This window comes from Pieris brassicae, chromosome 1 (assembly GCF_905147105.1).
Source record: "Pieris brassicae chromosome 1, ilPieBrab1.1, whole genome shotgun sequence".
In the NCBI taxonomy this organism is placed as follows: Eukaryota; Metazoa; Arthropoda; class Insecta; order Lepidoptera; family Pieridae; genus Pieris; species Pieris brassicae.
In genome coordinates, this window is record NC_059665.1 from 20,997,368 (window position 1) to 21,019,834 (window position 22,467).

The 22,467-nt window shown below is 34.2% G+C and overlaps 1 protein-coding gene across 2 annotated transcripts; it reads right to left on the reverse strand.

Annotated features, from left to right (window-relative positions):
* Window positions 1-268: 268 nt before the first annotated feature.
* Window positions 269-16,491, reverse strand: LOC123710780 (putative ATP-dependent RNA helicase DHX57). Of its 2 annotated transcripts, XM_045662977.1 has the most exons (18): window positions 16,348-16,491; window positions 16,087-16,246; window positions 15,653-15,801; window positions 14,464-15,406; window positions 13,027-13,233; window positions 11,743-12,022; window positions 11,521-11,622; window positions 10,548-10,726; window positions 8,735-8,889; window positions 7,964-8,146; window positions 6,094-6,344; window positions 4,949-5,196; window positions 4,273-4,347; window positions 3,989-4,195; window positions 3,319-3,393; window positions 1,814-2,060; window positions 954-1,042; window positions 269-510 (listed from the first exon to the last, which is right to left on the reverse strand). In XM_045662977.1, the coding sequence occupies exons 1-18, from the start codon at window positions 16,413-16,415 to the stop codon at window positions 367-369; spliced, it is 3,762 nt and encodes a 1,253-aa protein (XP_045518933.1). In that variant the 5' UTR covers window positions 16,416-16,491; the 3' UTR covers window positions 269-366. The 2 variants fall into 2 exon arrangements, with proteins under 2 accessions (XP_045518933.1, XP_045518942.1); XM_045662986.1 differs by lacking the exon at window positions 16,348-16,491 and having other exon boundaries at window positions 15,691-15,801; window positions 16,087-16,214.
* Between the last annotated feature and the right edge of the window lie 5,976 nt (window positions 16,492-22,467).

The window sequence follows — 22,467 nt, forward strand, 5'->3', positions numbered from 1 at the left end:
GTTTAAATTCAAGCGCTTTTTTATTGTTATACATTTATTTAAATATATTTAATCTATATAAAAAAACTATGTTCAAAGATGGTGCAAAGATTTACTTTGAAGCGTTGGATGGAACAGACATGTATCATAAATTTTCATTATGTATTGTTATTTTTTTTATTTTAACTATAAATAATTAATCAAAACACGCAAGCCATGCACTTTTCGTAATGATAACGGCTTCGTTCCCTATTAGGACAATCATTTGGGTTAAATGAGAACAACTAAAGACAATTAACAACTTTAATATAGCGCCATCTATTGAGTCGAAAACAAAACACATTTTTTATTTACAACGGAAACTGTACAAACGAAAATATATGGTAACTAATCTTTAGTAATAATTTGCACGATGGTCTTAATAATTTTATTACCCTTTTCGTAATGAAGCAAATTTAGAGACGGATCATTAATTTTTTCTTCTAAAAGATTTATAAGCTCTATTCGAATTGCTTTTAACATCTCAGCAACCTGAAAGGAATATTAGAAAAAAATATTATTATTAAATTAATAATTATAAACCCGCGATTATTAAATTATACTTTTGAAAAATAAAAAAATATTAAACTACAGAGAATTAATCATAGTATAGGGGCCGTTCAAGTATTACGTAAGCACTATAGGGTATGGCGGTCTTTGATTTAATCACCAAATAAGGAAAGGAATATATAAATTGCAGTAAATCTGCTTACGTAATCCTTGAACGGACTTTTTGATAATTATATTTCATAAATTCAAAACCCTCTTGTTTCTTAACGCGGTTTACTTAAACTCTTAAAGGAGCTTTACAGGTTTTGCTACTGCAAAATGTATTATATTATTGAAATATCGTCCAATTGTTGGTCAAATTAATATTGCATTTTTTTCCTAAAAATAATTGTTTTGTCAATTTTAATAGGTAAAGTTATACTCACTTCGTGGTTTTCCACTTGGAACATGATCCAGCCATCTTCCAATGACACAATAAAGGTGCCGTTGTGAAGTTCAACAACCAAATTACAACCTGAAAAGATTTTTAATATAGAGCATATTCCGTCCGAAATTCATTTAAATACGCGCCCTCTTGTGACTAAGCAACCTTCTCAGATTTTATGCTTTTCAACACTAGGTGGCGTTTATCATAGATTTTAATTTGTGATTTATACTCACACACTACAGATGGCACTGTAACTAGTAATTTAACTTTGGTTTAACGCCATCTATAGGCTATATTAGTAAACTTTTAAATGCGAAGTAATACCATTTCAGTTTTATAACAAATATTTATATTGTTTTGCTGTGCACGTAATTTTCTTATAGACAAAAACGTATGAAAGTTAAATGTGTTTGTTAATATATAATTTTCTGCTTCGATGATTTCCTCCCACAGTATATAATTAATTTAGCAGACATCATTAAGCACCTAATGAAACACTCGTTGCTTATTTGGGTCCATATTCTAATTCGTAACCCAAGACACAATCTCGTCTTGAGCGCTGTCAAATCTTCTAAAGTAGAGTTTGACATATTTGACGCTATATTTTTACACACATTTTATTACATACAAAATTTTTAATTTCCATATACATATGTATTTGTACAAAGATTAGTCGGTCGCGAGATTATTGCTGCAACTCGCAATAGCCATAGCAATCGCGATCACGACACACATATATTAAGATAGTTGCGGTTAAACAACGGCTGAAAACTGCAAGCCTTCATCCCATGTGATGTTAAATATGACTTCTCATCAGGTTCAACCCCTTCACCAGATTCTTAAAAAAAATAAACATACCAGAAAATAGAACAAGCGGCACCTGCGGCACCATAGAACACTCCCGGATGAACACTTTGGTCGTCTTGACCTTCTCCTGGTACACTAAATAGGGGCTGGTGTAATGTCCTATTGTGAAATTAACCGACGACGGATGGAGGGAGACATAGCCGTCCGATTTAGTTCGGAATTTTAATTCGTCTGACTTGGCCTGTCGTGGTATAGCCCCGCTTGCTTGCATGTGGAACGATTTTTCCGGCGTTAGAACCTAAAACGAAAAACGTACTATAAGCATTAGTTAATAAAACAATAAAGCAGTGTTGACTGGTCCGAACCAATTCGACTAAGATCGTACCAATTCTTAAAAGGCCGGCAACGCACTCGCGAGCCCTCTGGCATTGAGTGTCCATGGGCGGCGCTATCATTCAACATCAGGTGAGCCTCCTGCCCGTTTGCCCCCTGTTCTATAAAAAAAATTAGCGACTCTCATACCTGAGGTCGTAGGTTCCAACCCCGGCTGTGCACTAATGTACTTTCTATGTGCGCATTTAACTTTCGCTCGAACGGTGAAGGAAAACATCGTGAGGAAACCGGCTCGCCTTATGGAAATGTGTGTGTGAAAATGTGTATCATGGAAAGGCCTATTAGATTGACACATGAAACAGATACAGAAATCTGAGGCCTAGACCTAAAAAGGTTGTAGCGCCACTGATTTATTTTTATTTAATAAAACATTTAATTCGTGACAACTGGTAATAGGCCTCTTCATCAAAAATCTTTATATTTAATTACTAGACAAAAATCCGTTCGATTTCTTTGGATCCCGTAGAGTATCCTGGGACTAAAACCTAATTTAGTTTTTGAAACCTATTCCTCATTTTTCTGTTGCTCCAGCATCAGTTGCGTGGGCCTTATGAGAAATTAAAAATGAGTTGTTTGTCATTAGGGGCCGTTCAAGTATAACGTACGTACGTATACGTTTTCTTCTATGGGAGCATACTAGTATTACGTAACGAATTTGGGGGGGGGGGTTGATTCCACTTGTAAAACGATGCAGGGCGGGGATTGAATTACGCGTACTGATAATATTATTTTCAACTTTCCAGTACTTTCCACCACATAATGGTATGTTTTAGGTATAAAGAGTCACTGGGGCTGGTCACGAAACGTTTTACTATTGGATACAGAAAACGGTACGGTGCGTTTCATAGGGGGGGGGGGTCGAGAATCTCCAAAAATTGCGTAACGTTATACTTAAACGCTCACTATGCTTAAGAACGAAATGCATGCAAAAATTAAGACGTATGTACTATTATTTTTGAGAGCTTTGCTGACAAGGGGGGGGGGATAAATTCCAGTAATTCTGCTTACGAAATACTTGAACGGCCTCTTACTCAAGTCGCTTATATCTCTAACCTATTTCTAAATATGAGGGTATTGTTGCCCTGTTTTGACATTAACCCCCTTGAACCCCCCACTATCCAGACATAACCTTTAGCACTTTAGTAGTAAATTAAAATGAATACCTTAACAACATTCGGATAAAGCGCAGCGCATAATATCGTGGCCAGCAAGCGATCATTGTTGCCGTTGGAATTTAACTGAAAATTTAAAAAATACATTTTCTAAGTAATTATTTAATGTTTTTTTTTTCGTTTTAAAAGATTTAGAGTCCATTTCTCTGGAGTGCCACAATAAGATTCTAAATTATGGTACCACCTTTGGGATATCTCCTGCCCAAAATCGGCTCATAAACGAACACTAATGTGAACGCTCATAACAATATTGTCAAAATTTGTTATAAATATATAGGACTACTGATAATTGGTCGTTAAAACCGATAGTCGTAACAACCGATGACGTTGTTATTAAGTACCTAATACAATAGAATTCCGATTAGAATCCCTTTGATTTTGGTCAATATATAAGTTTTGACTGTATAAGGTCGAATTAAGAAACCTAAAAAAAGAAATGATTTTTTTTAAGTCGCTTAAAAAATGTCTATTTCATTTGACGTACACACTATTTACGAACACCCGATGACGTCATTAACGCGGTTGACCAGGTTCAACACCATGGTTACTTATAAAAAGATTAATAAGAGAAAACCAGCACTCCCGATACAAATTTTTATCATTTATACTTTTTTTTTTTAGAAAATCATAAGAAATTTATTAATATAATTTATTAGTATACCTCATCTCCCGTCAATTTGGCAACAGAATCCCTCCACATTTTCTTCCTCAACGCAGGCATATCCGGGACGAAGCCTATAGAGGCCAGAAGCCCCAACAATTGGTGTTTAATATCCGCTAGCATTAGCAGTGTCTTGTGTGAAAGGTAATGTTCGTTCGCGAACACTAAACCCGCGTACGTACTCGATTTCATCGCTTGCTGCCATTTCTGTAAAATAATACCAAATTTCTCACAGGAATGTTGAAAACTATGTCGATATGTATGTATGTATTATTTTAACTTACCTTATAAGCCTTGAGCGTAGTCAACTGATCACTATTCGAGCAAGCGAACTCACGTCTTTTGGCATCAGCTTCAGCCTGGAATTAAATTTGTAACAATAATAATGCCAAAATCAACACAATTAAAATTTAAAACACGTTATTTAAAGTACAGTGTAAACTCTATATAACGACACTGACTGTGCATTTTATGGGTTCGTTAAATAGAGAGAAGAAAAACGTAATAATCCATGACTCCTACTTATTAGTCATGGTCAACAACGGTCTACACGAGCAAGCAATTCCCATTTGTAAACAAAATAACGCATTTCTTAGAAAGTCCGTATGCATAATAAAGCGTACACAACTCCGCAGTTTTTACTATTTGTAGCAACATAAAAAGTACTTTATTACTCAATTGTTGTCGTTATTGAGAGTGAAATGCTATGTTGAGTGTCATTGTATGGAAGACACGCTAAACCAACCAAAGCCAATTCATTCCGACGCTTTAATGAGTTCGTTGTTAAATCTATGGACGTTACATGGAGTTTACACTGTATTTAGTAATAGATCAAACTTTTAAAAATGCATTTTTTTTAAGTTTTGTCTGTAAAGTCGATTTAGTAGCGCAGTACCGCGTTCTACGTATACATCGGTATACGTACAAATGTCACATAAGCAAACACAGAAACAGACATACCTTCTTTCCAAAGGGCGCAACAAACGGGCTCTTATGACTCAAAAAAGCTGCCATAGTGAGTGCTGAGTCCACGCAGCAGAATATAGCGCCGAAGAGCATTAACTTGCCAATTCTGACATCCACGGGCAACGAGGCAAGGTGCTTCCCGAGCGCAGTGAGCTGAAACCCCTTGTCCAACGCTCCCACGTCTTGGAGACGTGATAAAGCGCCATCTATGTTGTGCTTCTCTGGTGGTTCGATGGTTTTTGCTGAAAACAAGAGTAAAAACGTTTGGCTTTTGTTATTTTAAGACATCTTATTGACTCTATCGCGGCTTTACTACTTTTCGTAAACAAATAAGGCTTAAATTAAAATAAAACCTGTATCACACCAAGAATTTACCTCAGTCTTTGATTAGCAGAACGATGGAGTTAAAACTCGTATATAATAAAAATAGTTTAAGTTATAATACAAACGATATAAGAAAATAAACGATACATAAAAGTTTTACATAAGTCATTAAAATATTGGAGATTTTATAATTGTTAATCTCGTCGTTTGAGTCGTTGGACTAACGTAGGCTTACCATATCATAAACGCTCCTATAATAGCGAATCCATACCTAGGAATCTAGTTTTAGAATAGCTTTTTATAGAAACGGGACAGGAGGCACCTGATGTTAAATGATACCGTACTCTCGATGCCAGAGTGCTCGCGATTTCCGGCCTTTTAACACATTGAATGCCTTAACAATAGATTAAAGTAATAGTCAAACAACAACACTTAATGGCGAATTTTGATTAAGTAAATATGAATGTTTGAACATATGTATAAATAAAAAAAACATTTTTCAGATCCGAGTGGAGCGGGACTATAGTAGCCGTGCCGACCGTGAGTAAACGGCAGTTAATGTGTTAAGACCCTAAATTCTGAGTCACGGAAATACTTCAGCAACTGCCTCAATTTTTTTCTACTATTTAATTACGTCAAGAATTTGACCTGACCTGAAAAGAGTATTTCCGCGAAAAGACGGACAGATAATAATCATTAATGTTTTTTTATCTATTATTTTATAATGTAATCTGTTTTGACTTTGTATACTGTGTTTTCTTTTATGATATGTATATCTGTGGCTGTAAGATTAATATTAGAGAAATAAGACTTACCGAGAACTTCGTGAACGCTCATATTCTGAAACAGCGGAAGAATCTTCAACTTCAGCAGCAACTGTTCGAGGGGTACCCTGTGTATTTCCGGCACAGGTTGTTCAGCTATATGGTAATTGTATCTATGCGAGGTAAATAAGTGTATACAGACACCCGGCATCACTCGTCCAGCTCGACCGCAACGCTGTTTCGCGTTCGCACGTGATACCCAAACCAAGTCTAGGGATTCCATGTTACGATTTGAATCGAATCTAAAATTATTATTACTACTATTAGACAAGCCTTGACTGGTTTAAGCTAGCCGAATATGCTTAAAAATATCCATAGCGCATCAGTATCATGACATCATGAACACACCCTACATACACACCTTCACGTGCATACCCTCACTTTAACACCATCACACAACACAGCCAAATTTGGTATGACTTAGTTTAATGTATTGAATTTTTTTTATTGTTTTTTCCCTATCTTTAGTGTAATTGTTTATATTTTGTTAGATATTACGAAATAAATAAAATAAATAGATTTGGATGTTCGATATAAATCTCCTCCTTAATATATATAAATCTCCTGTCACGATGTTTGTCCGCGGTTGACTCCTAAACTACTGAACCGATTTTAAATTAAAATGGCCCACCGTGAGCAGTCTGGTCCAACTTAAGAGATAGGATAACTTAGATCTTTAATTATAGTCGCAATTTTATTTTTTTGTAAATTATTTGTCTATAATTAATTGACAGTCACAATTATCTGTTAACTCCAAAAGATTCTAACAGATATCGACACTTTTCGACTGCATTGAGTAAGTGATCAATAGATGGCACTGCTATGGTAAACCGACAAACGTGTCATATAAGCTACAATTCAATATCATGATTACCACGCGTTATTGAGGCTAAAGTATAAATTAAATTTATTTTGTAGTAAACGAAATACCGTTAAATTCAATTATTTCTACTTTTTTAGTTTTGGTGTTAGCATTCAATCAAATTCAAATTATAGTGACGATAATACAGTGAAATTATTCTATCGTGTCACGGTATTAAGGCTAACTAAAACCACATTAAGGTGAAACGAAGTTCGCGGGGGCAGCTAGTATTCTATAAAAAAAAATTTTTTTTTATAAATTTTGTATATAATTGTGTATGCATAACACTTTGACTTTTAATAAACGACGAGAGAATGCCATGATGACTGATGAATTGATATACGACTCTATTGATACAAAATACTACATTTTTTGGATTGACAATTTTCCTATATTATTTATGCAAACACGACACTTGTTAGAAGACAACAAGATACTTATAATGCGCATTTCCAGCCCCACAAATTGGCAAGGGTTTGTGGGACTCAACCCACACCTGAGTCTGCTTTTTAGAGATTGAATGAGCAAAACCCACTAAAACCACCTCGGGCTGTTGCTACAGGGCCATGTTAGGTTAGGCTCTGGGGTTTTTGGGTAGAATGCCTGGCGAACCCCGAGGGCCCATCTTAAGGGCGTGTGAAGGGCTGAGATGTTTTTAGTGGGTCGGGTCTCGCTACCCCTCTGAATAGCAGAGGGATTTCAGTGTAGACCCAGCCCCACAGTCCCCGCGTCAAGCTCGACATCCTTGGCGCGGGCCTGCGCAAGCGCATTTTCACCTCATTAAAAAAAGGCTCTGGGGTCGCTCTGGGATTCTATCAGGACCACAGCGGTGACTAGTTCTATTTTTCTTCTTAATAGCAAAGTATCTTCTGTACCTGATACGTGATACTCCTCACGATATTTATTCGAGTACGAGGGCATACAAAGTGCACAGCTGTGATTAGAACTCTGGACGTCAGGGTTAAAAGTCGCATTAAGCCAAAAACCTCAAGAATATACCTTTTCTCCTTCATCCTGCCTCCATCAATAACGAACACACAGTCGTCAATAGTGACCGATGTCTCAGCGATGTTGGTCGATAGCACGATCTTCCGAACTCCGGGTCCCGGGTTCATGAACACAGATGCTTGTTCCTCACTTGACAGTGTCGAATGCAGGGGTATCAATTTGTATTTTCCGGTTCTGTAATAAAACGAGTTTTCTGAAAGAAATATTCCAAGAATGTGTGCTTTAAGTGTATGTTTGTCCACAAATTTATCGGAAACGAAAACACTTTTGGATTTAATTTTGTTATGGTATATCCCAACATCCAACAAAGCCCAGAAATGTTTGTAGTTTATGTTGTATATTAAAACTATAATATATATGTAGCAGTAAAGTAAATTGAATCAGTTAATTAAAAATCGATATTCCTAACTTCTTAAAGCTCAACCTAGCATTACCTAAAGCTCACTTTCCTGTCAACACTGGACTTGAATAACGTGTAATACGCTTTTTTGGATCTCGGAGTGACATGCCAACGCACCATCCGTCAGAATTTGTCCCATGGGGGGCTGAACCTTTTTTTACTTTTGGTAGCTTGTAAGCTTATTTTATTTATTAACACTTCGTTACACTACAGAAAATAAATAATTGAACATAACTAAATCAAAAGGAGAGCAAAAAAAAACATTTATATTTTTGTTAAGTTTTTTGTCATACTTGCAGTTAGGCACCGACGGTTAATTTTTAACGTTTAAGATAAAGTTCAAAATGCCTTTATATACTTACTTTGGACTAAATGTATGGCTTTCAGCTAGTTGATCATGGAGCGACATTATTTCACCAATTCCAGGAAGAAATATTAGGATCGCGCCCTCCTTGGGCCAGTTATGGTCACCGGACACAATGTACGTTAGAACGTGTTCTATTAGTTCTATATTTATCTGAAAATTTATATACAATATTTTTTTCTCTTAAGTCTTTAAATGTTAATTTAAGGAACACATATAGATACTATCAAACCCAACAGACGTTATCCTGTACAGATGTTTTAAACACACATAATTGTAAATCTTAACTATTCTCGAATCAGACACAGAAATTTCATTAAAATCTAACCAGCCGTGACTATTGTAACCTAACTACTAGTTAACTTACGTATATTTTATTTAATAATTAGTTAACAAAATGTTAACAATAATCGCACACTTGAAGCGAATATGTGGCCTTTAGTTTTTACCACACTTTGGTGTGGTAGTGTGTCAAATTTGACATCCTAGTTTCCGATAATTTCCACTTATGTTAATTGTCACTTAGATTTACGAACTCCTCAATATGTCAAGTTAGTTTATTGTTAACCCCACTACCCCTAATAATATCTTATTTATAAGCTCGTGTTTTAAACAATTAACGCCAGTTGTTAAGCGCTTCAAACAAAAGTGTTTCATTGATATAAAGTGTTTAGATATCTATCTATCCATACAAAAACACCGCCACCAAACTTAATTCGTAATAACACGAGCATAGAACATTAGCGTAGTTAAGGAATGCAAATTAAAAAAAAGAGTTATTAGCGTATGAATAACTTAGTTCCTACTATGTGCTGGGTTTGATTTGTTGAAGCCTAAACTAGAACAATTAATGAAACATTGAAAGAAAACACTTTTTTACCGGATTGAAGCTATGTATTATATAAACTTTTAATTATTTTACATAATGATCGTTTCGCGTGCTTTACGTAACCGTAACCACGCACGCTGTGAAACGTCGGAAAAAAATTTAATTATGTGAAATAATTATAAGTTTATATAATACATAGCTTCAATCCGGTAAAAGAGTGTTTTCTTTCAATGTGTAAAAGCTATGTTAACAAAAGACAATACAATGAATGAAACAGACGGCCTACTCTATTGGTCCACAATACTTTCAGTTGGGGCTTGAGACAAGAATCACTTTTCGACAGGCGTGACCCACTAACTGTAAACGAATTGGTATGTAAATGGTCACGTGACAAAGCCTGCTAATGTAATTCGTACATGCCATACAAATTCGTTCAGCGTTAGAGAGTCACGAGACAGAACCGGGTTTTTTCTTAAGGACCGGATCCGGTCGCTAAACTCCGAAAAAGTACTATGTTTCGTTTCTCGTAACTTTCTTGAAGTAGGGCGAATGGAAAAAATATATGGTGGAGTTGAGTAGTTTATTTAGATTTTGCAAGATCGATACACGATTTAAATAACTTCGCTTCGAAAAAAATCCAAACATAGCCAATTTTTGACACTTTGAATTCATTTTATGACGAAACTGTATATAGAACACAATTTTGCAATTAACACGATATATTTATCGCAAGCCAAGTAATACATTTCAGAAAAAAATATTACGAAATTACATTAAATTAATGTTTTACATAATTGTTATTAAGGGGAGGTGCGCCTCAGTGCTCCAGCCCTCCACTGCGCACCGCAGTCCACTCCGTGACACTGACACAACAATTCGTGCTGGGATAGGGCCTAAGACCCAATTAACATTTATTAAAATCGAAACATTAAATGGATTAATCAAATCATGACTTATTAGGATCAAAAAATTTTTTTTTTACCTTTTCTGTATCCATTAAAAACAGATTTTTCCAAGTCACCCTATTGCATTTCGGATACCGAGCCAAAACCTGTGATATAGTGAGATTCTCGTCTCGTATCGACATTTTAGGCTCTACGCACGCTTCCGAACGCACATCAGACGTTTCAATTTCAGTTTCGAAATCGATCTTTTTGTCGGCTGAAAATATTTAGTTCGAAAACGTGAAACAAACACCGGGCTCAACTTGGTTTCCAGATTATTTTACAATAAAGTTCACAAAAGTTTTTTTTTACATATATTACAATCCTATACAATAATATGTTGAATTAATGTTCTACAATACTAGTGAATATCTTGTACTAAGGTAATATTTATTCGTTCGTATGTCCGTGACAGAACTTGCACTTATATAGAAGTGTGTTGTGAAATGCGATCCAGACATATATGCCACAGCATATATCTTCACTATAAAGAACTTGTAGCTCCTTGTAGCTCTTGTTGGTGATTTAAATGGCCATTTTCCAAACGATATTTTTCAGAATGTTGGTCATTTTTGGGCATCAATTGTAGAATTTTAGTGCTGTTTTTTTGTAAATACATGTCAAGTATTACAAAATAATAATAAACATAGGCAGTCCAAAAGAGCTGTGGGCCGATTCACAGGGTAGCTGTTAAAATTTGTATGATGGTATAAATTGGCCTTCTTAAATTGTATTTATCTTTCATTTTGTATATTATTAATACAAGTATTAAAAATCATATTGAATTATCCATTTGTTGCGAAAGTGACAACACGCTTCGACAAACAAAGCGTGTTTATTGCACTGTTAAACATTCAAACCAATATAACATTTTTTTTTTTCAAAAAAGATTCTTTAAACAAATCCTCAATACAAACATTTTTGCTTCTATTTAAATGATTAATGTTAGTATTTACTAACTAGTCCTAAATTAATTCTGCTATATAAATGCAAATATATAAAAAAAATTACCTTTCTTTATTTTCCGAGCAAAATGGCCATTTTCTTCTAACACATAGTTTGTTAGATCCATTATTTCTTCTAAAAATACTTGTTCAACGGGAAATGTTCGACCTGAAAATTACGTCACAATTAGATTACTATAAACAATAACTAAAACACTGAGCCAATATTGATGAGTTGAATTAATTTAATTTTATGAGAGAACAAGTCACAAACATTTGTATGACGTACCTGGAATTTCCAAAACAGGAACCTTGTCAAAGTAATCAGAAAACAAATCCGCATTCAAAGTCGCACTCATCAGTATCACCCGTAGGTCCTTCCTCACTTTAATAAGGTCCCTTAAAATGAGAAGGAGAAAGTCACTCTCTTCCGACCTCTCATGGACCTCATCGACGATTATATGTGTGACAGAGGTTATTTGGGGGTCATATTCCAGTCTTCGTAATAAAATACCCGTAGTACAAAATGATAGCCGTGTTTTAGAGGACATTTTGTTTTCGAGTCTTATCTAAAATTATTGAATACAAAAAGTTTATCTAAAGGCAGACTATCATCGCTGTGCATTTGCTTGTTAGGTTCAAAGAAGATCTTTCTTTGAGTCTAATCAAAGAAAATAATTCGTAAGTAAACTATATAATAGCTTAATGTTTCATAGGGCGACTCTGAAACTTGAGGACGTGCGTTCGAAACTGTCGTATAAAATAACACCTCTTAGGGAGCGTTCAAGTATTACGTAACGAATTTTGGGAGGGGGGGGTCTCCATTTGTAAATCGTTACGCGTTATTGTTAATATTCTTTTCTACTTTCCATTACTTTACACCACATATTGGTAAGTTAAGTTTTAGGTTTAAAGAGTTACTGGGGTTATTTACGAAACGTTTTACTATTGGAAACAGAAATGTTACGGCGCGTTACATGGGGGGGGGGGGTGTTTAAGAAGAAGGGCTCTCCAAAAATTGCGTGAAGTAATAGAAAAGCCAGAAAGAATGCCAGTTTTAAAAATTATTCTTAGTCCCTGAAAAAAATCGACTTACACTAATCATAGAGGTATTGAGTGGATTTTTCTTATAGAACAAGAGGTAAACGCGCAGAAGGCTCATCTGACACGCTCAAAATGGCCTCACTTCCGAGAGGGTATGCGTACAACATTTTCCTATTTGTTTTAAAATAAGTGTTGTTTGATGATTGATTAAAGAATACTGAGAGTTTTTTACCCCGGCTTTTTCTCTCGGCCTACATCCTATCTTCTTTGCCGATGAGTAGGGATGTCTAAGTATGCAAATTTAATGACGTGGAATAAGTGATACTTGTATCTTATTGTTCCATAATAAACATTTTTTTTTCAATGCCAGTGCCGCGAGTGTACCGGATTTAAGATGTGGCACGCTTACTTGAACCATAAAACAAAAGTTCAATGACTATTTGTATTATGTAAATAATAAATATGATACTTAGAAAAAACTTCCTATGTTGTTAGGTTAGAATATATTTGTAATTTGAGAAAAACTCACCTGATAACCAACAACTTGACCAGTCTTCTCAACCCGTTCCTCCGCCACTCTATCAGCCACGCCGATTGCAGATATGCGTCTCGGCTGTGTGCATACAATCTCCACATGCCGAGGCTCCTTATTGAAGTTCTCTAACCAATCGTCCAAAATGTATTGCGGCACCTGTGTACTCTTCCCGCAACCTGTTTCTCCACTTATCACTATTACCTGAAATGTTGATGTAATTAATCTACAGACAGAGAAAATGACAGTTCGTGTCGGCAAAGCTTCATACAAATTTAGTTTTCGACTTTCTACATACACTACTGTTAAGGCATCTTGTCTAAGCCCCCAGGAAATCTTAAGGGCGTGTGAAGGGTTGAGGGGTTTTTAGTGTGTCGGTTCTTGCTACCCCTCTGAATAGCAGAGGGATTTCAGTGTAGACCCAGCCCCACAGTCCCCGCGTCGAGCTCGATATCCTTGGCGCGGGCCTGCGCAAGCGCATTTTCACCTCATACAAAAAAAAGCCCCCAGGAAGCACTGGTTCCAATTAAAATATATTACTCAGATAAAGGGTCTTTGATTGTCTTATTTGGAGATTACGTCATCAGAAATTATTCACTTTCTTACACACATTACCCACACATTGTCTATGCTTAAGAACGCATACATTTTCGATGATGCCTACAGAAAAGTAAGACGTTTATATACTATATTATTTTTCAGAGTTTTGGTTACCTTTGCTGCCAAGAGGTGGGGGGAGGGATAAATTGCAGTAAATCTGCTTACCTAATAATTAAATGACGCAATAGACCGTTTATTACATATCTTCTAACGTTTAAGTTATTTTCAATAATAATGTTATTCTCTAACAAATAATAATACTCCCACAAGTTCTGAACATAATTCTCATTGAGATAATTAATTTCAATGATTACTATGATAGTATATATGTACAGTAGTTAAATCAGAGAGTTAATTGCATAAATAAAGCAGCGTCGAAACGTTTAACTATCTGTCTGATCGAAAGCCAGCGAGTTGATTAACAATGTAAAACAAGACTCCGCCATGATTATTTCATGTTATTGTTATTTCGGTTTGATCGTGAAGAATTGAGAGCTTGGAAATTCCGTGTTTTGCTTTATTGTAAATGGTTAGGTTAGCTTAGGTTGGGCTTGTTGTCAAGGAACTCGTTAAACGTTTCGTTCACTCATTTGTCTGACGGAACTTTAGCGATTGAATATCGATTTTTAATTAACTATCTAGAGATTCAATTAACTCTATAATTTAATTACTTTACTGCGACATATATATGTATGTATGTAGTCGAGCCTTCTGGCAATGTCATTGTCCATGGGTGGTGCTATCACTTAACATCAGGTGAACCTCTTGCCTGTTAGCCTCCTGTTACATAAAAATAACTATAATAATATACTGAATGAACATAGTGTGTTATACCTGTGATTTTTTCATTGCATTTAAAATATCATTCCTCTTTTGCCAAGCTGGTAAATTTTTCCTTCCGGACATCATTTTATTGTACCTATTGTTATCTGGTTTTTCAAAATATCTCTTTGCAATTTCTCTATTTTCTCTCATCATATTCTCAATATTTACACTAGGCCTATTTTCTTTAACCTTACTTATACTATAATGAGACGGCTTTTTGATATTACTTTCTACATTTTCAAGTTGTGGTAACAAAGAGTCAGTTGCACTCGGGAATTGTTTTGTAGCAAATTGGATATAATTTAAGATTTCATCTTCGTTATTTAATAATTCAATTAAAGAGTACACGCATGGTATACCATCACGTGTAAAGTTGAGCGCTTCTTCGTATAACCTTGCTGTTAGTAATAAACATGTGCGTTCTGGGATCAATTTTGTTCTAGTCTCTAGCTTAAAAAATATTAATGGACACTCATATGGGTATACACTGTCTTTGGGAAACCGTATCTCCATTTCATAATTAATAGGTTCAATTTTCTCTTCGGCTACATTTTCGACTTTGACTTCATGTAAAAATTTACATTTAGCACCAAACCTGCAAGGGCCGTTCAAAAACAGTTTACAAACTTCTTTCTTTTTCGTCTTGAAATTAACATTTTCCTTTTTTCTAATTACGGTTGTTTTTTCATAAATTTTAGATAAATAGTTCATACTTATTTTCACACTCCATGTGTGTGTGTCCTTTATTCTAAATATGCTATCATAAATGGATTCAAGAACGGCAATTTCATCATTTCTCATCTCTAATAGCTCTGATTCAGGAGGTATATTTTCAGGTTTCTCCTTTGAATGTGCATTAAAATATTTATATGATAAGATTTCCAAAGCCTTATCTGTGCTTTCTTCTCCCATTAGCAATGCTTCAGAGCAATGTGCCTTATGAAAATGATATCTAGAAATGAAAAGCATAAATATTTTAGGAATGTTAATAAAGATAAATTCATTGGATTAGAATTGTAAACAAAATTGTCAGCATCTAATCAAGTGATAATGTTATTGGACTATTTATTCTAAGAAGGAATATAAAGAATGTTTTATGTATATAATGTATATAAAAATAAAACAAAAATAAGTTATATGTAAAAATTGCTATTACAAAATGAAATAAGTCTGAACTATTTTTAATATTTACACAGACCTTTCTAATTTTGCTAATGCAAATTCTCTAAGTCTTACTTCAGGTGTCTTGACATCATCTTTGATAGTTAATGAATAATCACAACCTCCTTGCACCACCAGGTTGCCTCTTTCCATCCAATATTTGTTGCCTAGGTTTGATCCTTTGTCCTGAAAAGGCAAATGAATTCAATTCAAATATTAAGGTTATATAAAAATTTACCTTTATGATCACTTAAAAGGAACATCAAATATAATACTTGTTTCAATAAAATTTCCAATTATAGTTATTACTGGGAGCCACATTAGTTAACTTTAAAACTATAAAGCCTTCATCATGTTTTAATACTCTTTAGTCTGTAAGTAGTAATTACATGCCAACACTTTAGAATAACATTATTTTTTTAATCAAATTGCTACATTATTATATTATTAGGTAATGTAAGTAAACTTTACCTTGTAATTGCTAGCACTTCCAAATTTGAAATCAGGTCCATGAATAAATCTTAATGTATCCAAAAGATGTTTCTGGGAATCGGGATGAAGTCTAATGGTCTGCATTTCCACTTTAAGAGTTGGATGTGGGTCTTCATCTTGGGGTTTTTCCTTCTGTTTTCTAAAAGGAACAATTTGCTTTCATAATAATAAAATATGTATGTTCGATTATTTAGTTGAATTAACAATAATGTGCAATCTGATTTAAAAAAATAAAAATACCGTATTCGAGCGTCCACAGGCTCGCGAAGGAAAATATCCTCAGCTAGTTGTTTACTGAGTTGATCCATTGTTCACAAAATAAATTAAAATAAATGAATTAAAATTCTCCTTGTAATTTATTATAGGTTAATTTTTTGAATGTTTTTTGTAAGACTAAATTCACAATTCAGACTTCACAATGATCACACTTCAACTATGACAACTGACAATTTACATCTTAAATGCAGGCGTTAGTGAGGCAGTGACAGATTATTTACTTTTTTATTATCTTTCCCATATTTATAATTTTACGTAAAAATGTGATAATTTCGCGCACTGTGATTTATAGCATACACAAAAGTAAATATACTACTATACTATATACTTAATTTGTACTCAAAGTCACAGTCAAAAATCATTTATTCATATAGGTAACACAATGTACATTCATGAACGTCAAAAAAAAAGAACTGTAAGTACATTAAATGCTTCTAATTTTACATTTACTGCCAGTTCTCAAATCAAGGGCGTAAAACGGATGAGAAGAACTGGCAATAAACTCATTCATCACTCATTTTAATCGCCAAGTTTTTTTTGTTGTATTATACAACGTTTGTAAGGAGCTGCAACCATTACACCATGTTCCACATGACATCAGCAGGAGGTATGGTGAAATAGGAACACGCACTTACATTCTTGTGGGAACAACACGCAAATACACAGTCAAAGTAATTATCATCACCGCATACACGAATTAAAGTACGACCAGTCACCACAAGTAGCACCCGTTCACGAGTATCACGCATGGCCAGCCATCAGCCCCCTCGCCATATTTTAGGGAGAGAGACAACCCGACGCATGGACGCCGCCACAAGCAATGACATTAAGGCGAGCATGATGATCCTTGAAATGTGAACTTGGCTACATAAGAAAATAATAGTAATACTAATTATACGGAATTAATTTGATACCACTTTAGATTAAAGCAGTCGTGGATGATGCCGATCGCCTCAGAGTCTGGAAATGCAGCCGAGAGATTCAGTCGCGTTACCTCTTTACTGGAGCAATTCATGTCCAAGCACTAGGATCGTTTAAATATTCATTTATATTATAATAGCCCTTCGCAAGCAGTTTTACTTAAATATACGATTTAAATTTATTTATTGACAACACTTGTAACTCACTAGGGATGTACATTATATATTCCAAAGGATTCACCCATTTCTATTTTGATGTGAAAATTTTAATCAAAAAGTTTTATATTCAAATTATTTTATTACTTCGTAAAAACGTTTTCAGTGAGCAAAAATTAAAAATAGGTACCTAATGACCGTTATCGAGTTATCTGGTTGACCATTTGAAGGTAAATAATGGATACATGACAATAAAACGTTTTAGACATTAGAGGTAATTGTCGCAATAAACATTTCTTCGAGATGGTCACTTGAATTTATTAGACAATAAAAATTGGAATTAATGTCCACTTTTGTTAAGGCCAGTATTTTTCCTGATGTGCTCTATGATTTTAATATAGTGTTTGAAAATGGAAAATTAATATATTTATCCATTATATTTAAGGTTATACATTCTAGATAGTATATAACTTAAACGTATTGGTGTTACATGGGCCAAAACAGTCGACTGCGAAAACATCGCTAGATGCAATTTGGGAATATAAGAGAATAAATCAAAATAATTAACCTCAAAATATAGGTACGTCTAGTCTGTTACATACATAAACATAACACAATAAACAGAGTATATCAAACATACTATATTTGTCAGATAATATCAGTCTACAGAATATATACAAAGTTAAGCCCGCATGGTAAAACATATTTTAATGAAATGACATTAAAGTTTCTAGAGCTGTCAAACTATATTTGACAGTGTCTTGAGAACAAGCGTTTTTCATAAGCATAAGACAGGTTAAATAGTATATCTTTTAAGTAACACATAAACTATTATGTCAGCCTTCCAATGCGAGCGGAACGGACCCATTACGGACTCCGCTACAATCGTTACAATGTGCTTCCACCAAAGCGGAGACGGCATGTATGAAAATGGTAGTATTATAATATTGAATAAGTAACTGCTACCTAGGTACTTAATAAGTCAAAGATCGTAGCATGCGCAGAAGAAATTAATTCACGTTGCACCTTTTAGCATTGCTACCTTGAATACTAATTTAAGAATCCGGATCTGGAAATCTGTGTAAAATTCTACACTATAATATCTATGGTTTTCACGACAACTATTAATTTCGATAAAGCGTAAAAAACTCACGTTTATATCCGTTATTCGAGTGGACATCAGTTTATGAGTAATTTACTGATAACAGTAATTTGACCTATATTGAAGGTTTGAAGCAAGATCAACTAATATTGTTTTTATTTACGACATAGTCATACAACTCCGCTCAGGTCGGCCATCGTTACCATCGGAGTACGAAAAATTATTGATAAGGCATCATGTGTCTTGGCGTCGTGTAAGTAGCCCGTGTCTTTGCGCACATACTTGTGCATTATCGCCAGTCTCCATAGAGATTAATCCTAGACTCCCTTGTTTACGGTAACTGGCTACCGCGAATTGCACGAGCAATTGATACTTACTTTATTTATTTAGTCGCTAATAATTGCATTTCCACGAGCATTCCTAACATCAGTTATTGGGCATCGCAAAAAATATAATATTATATACTTCCTTCTCAAATCCTACGAGACCTATACCGGATGCAGTCCATGGATAACAGATTCTTTGACTCAATCTATTAATATTCAGCAAGTGATACTCGTAATGACACGTCGTCAAACGAAAACGGCATTAATTTTGCCTAACAATACATCGGAAGTTTTTCGGAAAATATATACATTCCAATTGCTTTATTATTAATAACAAAACATCCGTTTAATCCGTTCAATTAAGATAAAAGGATCTTTCATGCTTTGGAAGTCGCATATTCATATTCTTCTTTGGCCGAACCCCAGTCCTTGACTGGTCCTCCTCAAAAGTCTAAATAAAGTCCTCGGTAGGGTCAAGACCCTACCGAGGACTTTATTAAATAGAATTAATGTTACAGAAGCCACGCTAGGACATACTTTTTTAAATTTATAAAAACTCCTGGATAAACTAATCGATTGTGGGACAAATCATAGTTCCAGTATGGCCATACAAAATAAATATATTCTAGTTATTAGGTCGTAGTTTACTTTCTTCTTGACGTTTCAATGACATTACGTGCAATAACCTTAATACTTCAAGTGACGTAGAATGTAAAGAGGCTTTTACGGTAATCCGTAATCCTGGAGATTAGGCTGGTGTAAATATTTGTGACATACTGATAGACATTTATACCATCAAGGTTTTTGCGAATACAGATCTCCATATCTTTCTTCATTTACGATTTAAACATTTTATGAAAAATTGGAAATATAATTGTATTATTTGGAAAAGTAGAAGAAACATTAACCATGTTTGAATGTCTGCAATGTTTCAACATACCGTTACCGTCTGACCGTATTGTCAAATTATTGTTTTTTTTTATTGATGTGAAATTTCTTAACGGCGTTGGAAAAAAAATACTTTCACATTTTTCCGTTACGCATCATATTTTTCTTGACCCTACCACGATTGATTCGAAGCCAATAATAACAAAAATATAAAATAACGACAACAATGATAGTAATAATTCTATTACAATTAATGAAATTCTGTAATAATCTTAGTAGTAATGAGGTAAAATGAAATAATTGTATTATTTGTATTCATGCTTGTGATTAAAGCCTTTTGTTAAACTTTATCTAATTTAACTTTATTTAACCAATTTCTGTAAAGTTGTATATAGTAGGTCATTTTTCGAAAAATAAGGTCATAAAGAAGTTTCACTTACGTGTGTACAATAGTACACGCACACTTTTTTTTATTATTTTACACATTATCTTTAAAGTATCGATACTATATAAACTATATAAAATAATATTCTAACTATGCGAAACACTAAATAGAATATCTAAGTACTAACATTTTAAGTGTATTAAATATAAAACCAAATAACTTTCACTTAAACTATTGTCAAACGTAGAAACAATGGTGTCAAATACACCAATCAGATTATTTATTAAAAATAAAATAACCTAGTGCTACAACCTTTTTTAGGTCTAGTCCTCAGATCTTTATATCTGTTTCATGATAATTTGTCAATCTATTAGTCTCCTGTGCCCAACACATGCCGTGGACTTATTGGGTCTAAGGCAAGTCGGTTTACTCTCGACGTTCCCTTCAACGTTTGAGTGGATGTTAAATGCACATATAGAAAGAAAGTCCATTAGTACACAACCGGAGATTGAACTTGACTTCAGGTTTGAGAATCGCCCGGTGAAGCCACTAGGCCAACACTGCTCTATCAGATTATTTATTAGTGACTATAAAACCCACACAAATTGTTATTTTTAATTCTAGTATTGGGTTTTAAAATTAAAATTAAACAAAGAACTCGTTTAAATGCTTATTAGTTGCACCTAGTGAATCTCGGCGTGGTATTCAGTCCATAGAACGCCTTGTCGTCCAGGGGAAGATAGAAGGCACTAGACCGCGCGGAAGGTCACCTACGCGTTGGACTGACCAGATCAAGTCTGCCGTAGGAGGTACACTCAATGAGTGTAGCAGGATGACCACTAATAGGCAACGATGGCGAAACGTCGTGAAGCGCATCACATCTTTGATTACCACTACTACATAGCGATCACGACCGCTCTGTCAAGAGTGTACCGGATAAGAAGAAGTGAATCTCGAGTCGTTCTTCTTCAATTAATTTTTTTTCTATCAAAAACACTAAGAAAAAGTTAAGCTTCAGGATAGTATTAGGATTAGACTGTCATTTGTGTCACTAACAAGCCATTGTACTCCACAACGCTTTACAAAGTCATGTTTCATACAATTTACTATCGAAAACATTTTATTCATATTCTGACAAACAACCTTTAAAAACAATAAATGTAGTATAGATACAAGAAACCATAATATACTTTAAAAATTTGGTATTAAACATTACTTATCGTCATTAAAATATTTACTAATTTTATAATTTGCATAGGCACACTAGCATCTACAGGGGCTCATTAACACATTTCATAAAGGAATCGAGTTTTACTACATAAAATAAGTACTAAGCTAAACTGAGATGTCTAGACTAAGATGACCTAAAGAATTGACGAATATTTTAATTTTTGTAACATTATTTCAAAACGTATTTTGCTTGCCTTAATAAAATTGTTTGGCAATTGGAAATGCTTTTATGGTTAATATATTTCTCAATTAATTACTATGTTTACTTTAAATCAACTTAATTTTAATGAATTATACATGAATTACATGCATTTATGCTAATATCAGTGTACCATAAAAAACATTTAATAAGGCCTTCATAACAGGAAACTTTTATTGAAGATGCGTTGTCGTTCCTTTGACAAATTCGCATTAGGGGGAAAACCTGAAATTATCTTTATTTGGTGTATATTGGTGTAATAAACTAATTTGGTGAGTCTAGTAGCTCGTAATTACAACTTTTGCCTATGAATTTTCCTTTGCTTTAGATGAGTAATGATATGAAGAATAAACGTCAACCGTGGTTAACAAAGGAAGTCCCAAACAGGTGTATGGTTCAGGGATAGACCAAATTTGAATTACTGAAATGATTTGTATATTTTATATTCGTGTAATAAGTAAATTTTAGAATTGTTAAAACATAAGTTAAGTACGACGAATACACCGACAGATATGTTTTTATTGGGCAGTGTATAAAATGTTGAACGAATTGTCCAATCGCGATTTTAAGCATTGCTCAACTTACTTGTTAAATCGCCGGTTCTTGAACTATAGACACAAATATAAAGATAGGATACCATCACTAATCATAAATTAATTATAATAAATTATATAATAAACACGTTATTAGAAAATGTGTGAATGTATTTATGTGAATTAGTAATAATAAATAAAATATATTTAGATTTTTTAATAAACTAAACCGGCCGTTACAAATGCCTTTAGTATTTGCATTCTACAATATTTTGTAGAATGCTACAACACAGAAGAAGGAGACAGGAGAAGAAAACTAAAATTATATATTTTTAGAAAACTGAA

Bases quoted from the DNA above. Each gene is read 5' to 3' on its own strand.
- LOC123710780 (XM_045662977.1), bottom strand. From the start codon at position 16,415: ATGGATCAACTCAGTAAACAACTAGCTGAGGATATTTTCCTTCGCGAG. The intron at 15,407-15,652 runs GTCTGTGTAAAT...TTTCATTTCTAG, and splicing joins GCATTAGCAAAATTAGAAAG to ATATCATTTTCATAAGGCAC. The intron at 8,147-8,734 runs GTAAGTATATAA...GTTTTATTACAG, and splicing joins AGCCATACATTTAGTCCAAA to AACCGGAAAATACAAATTGA.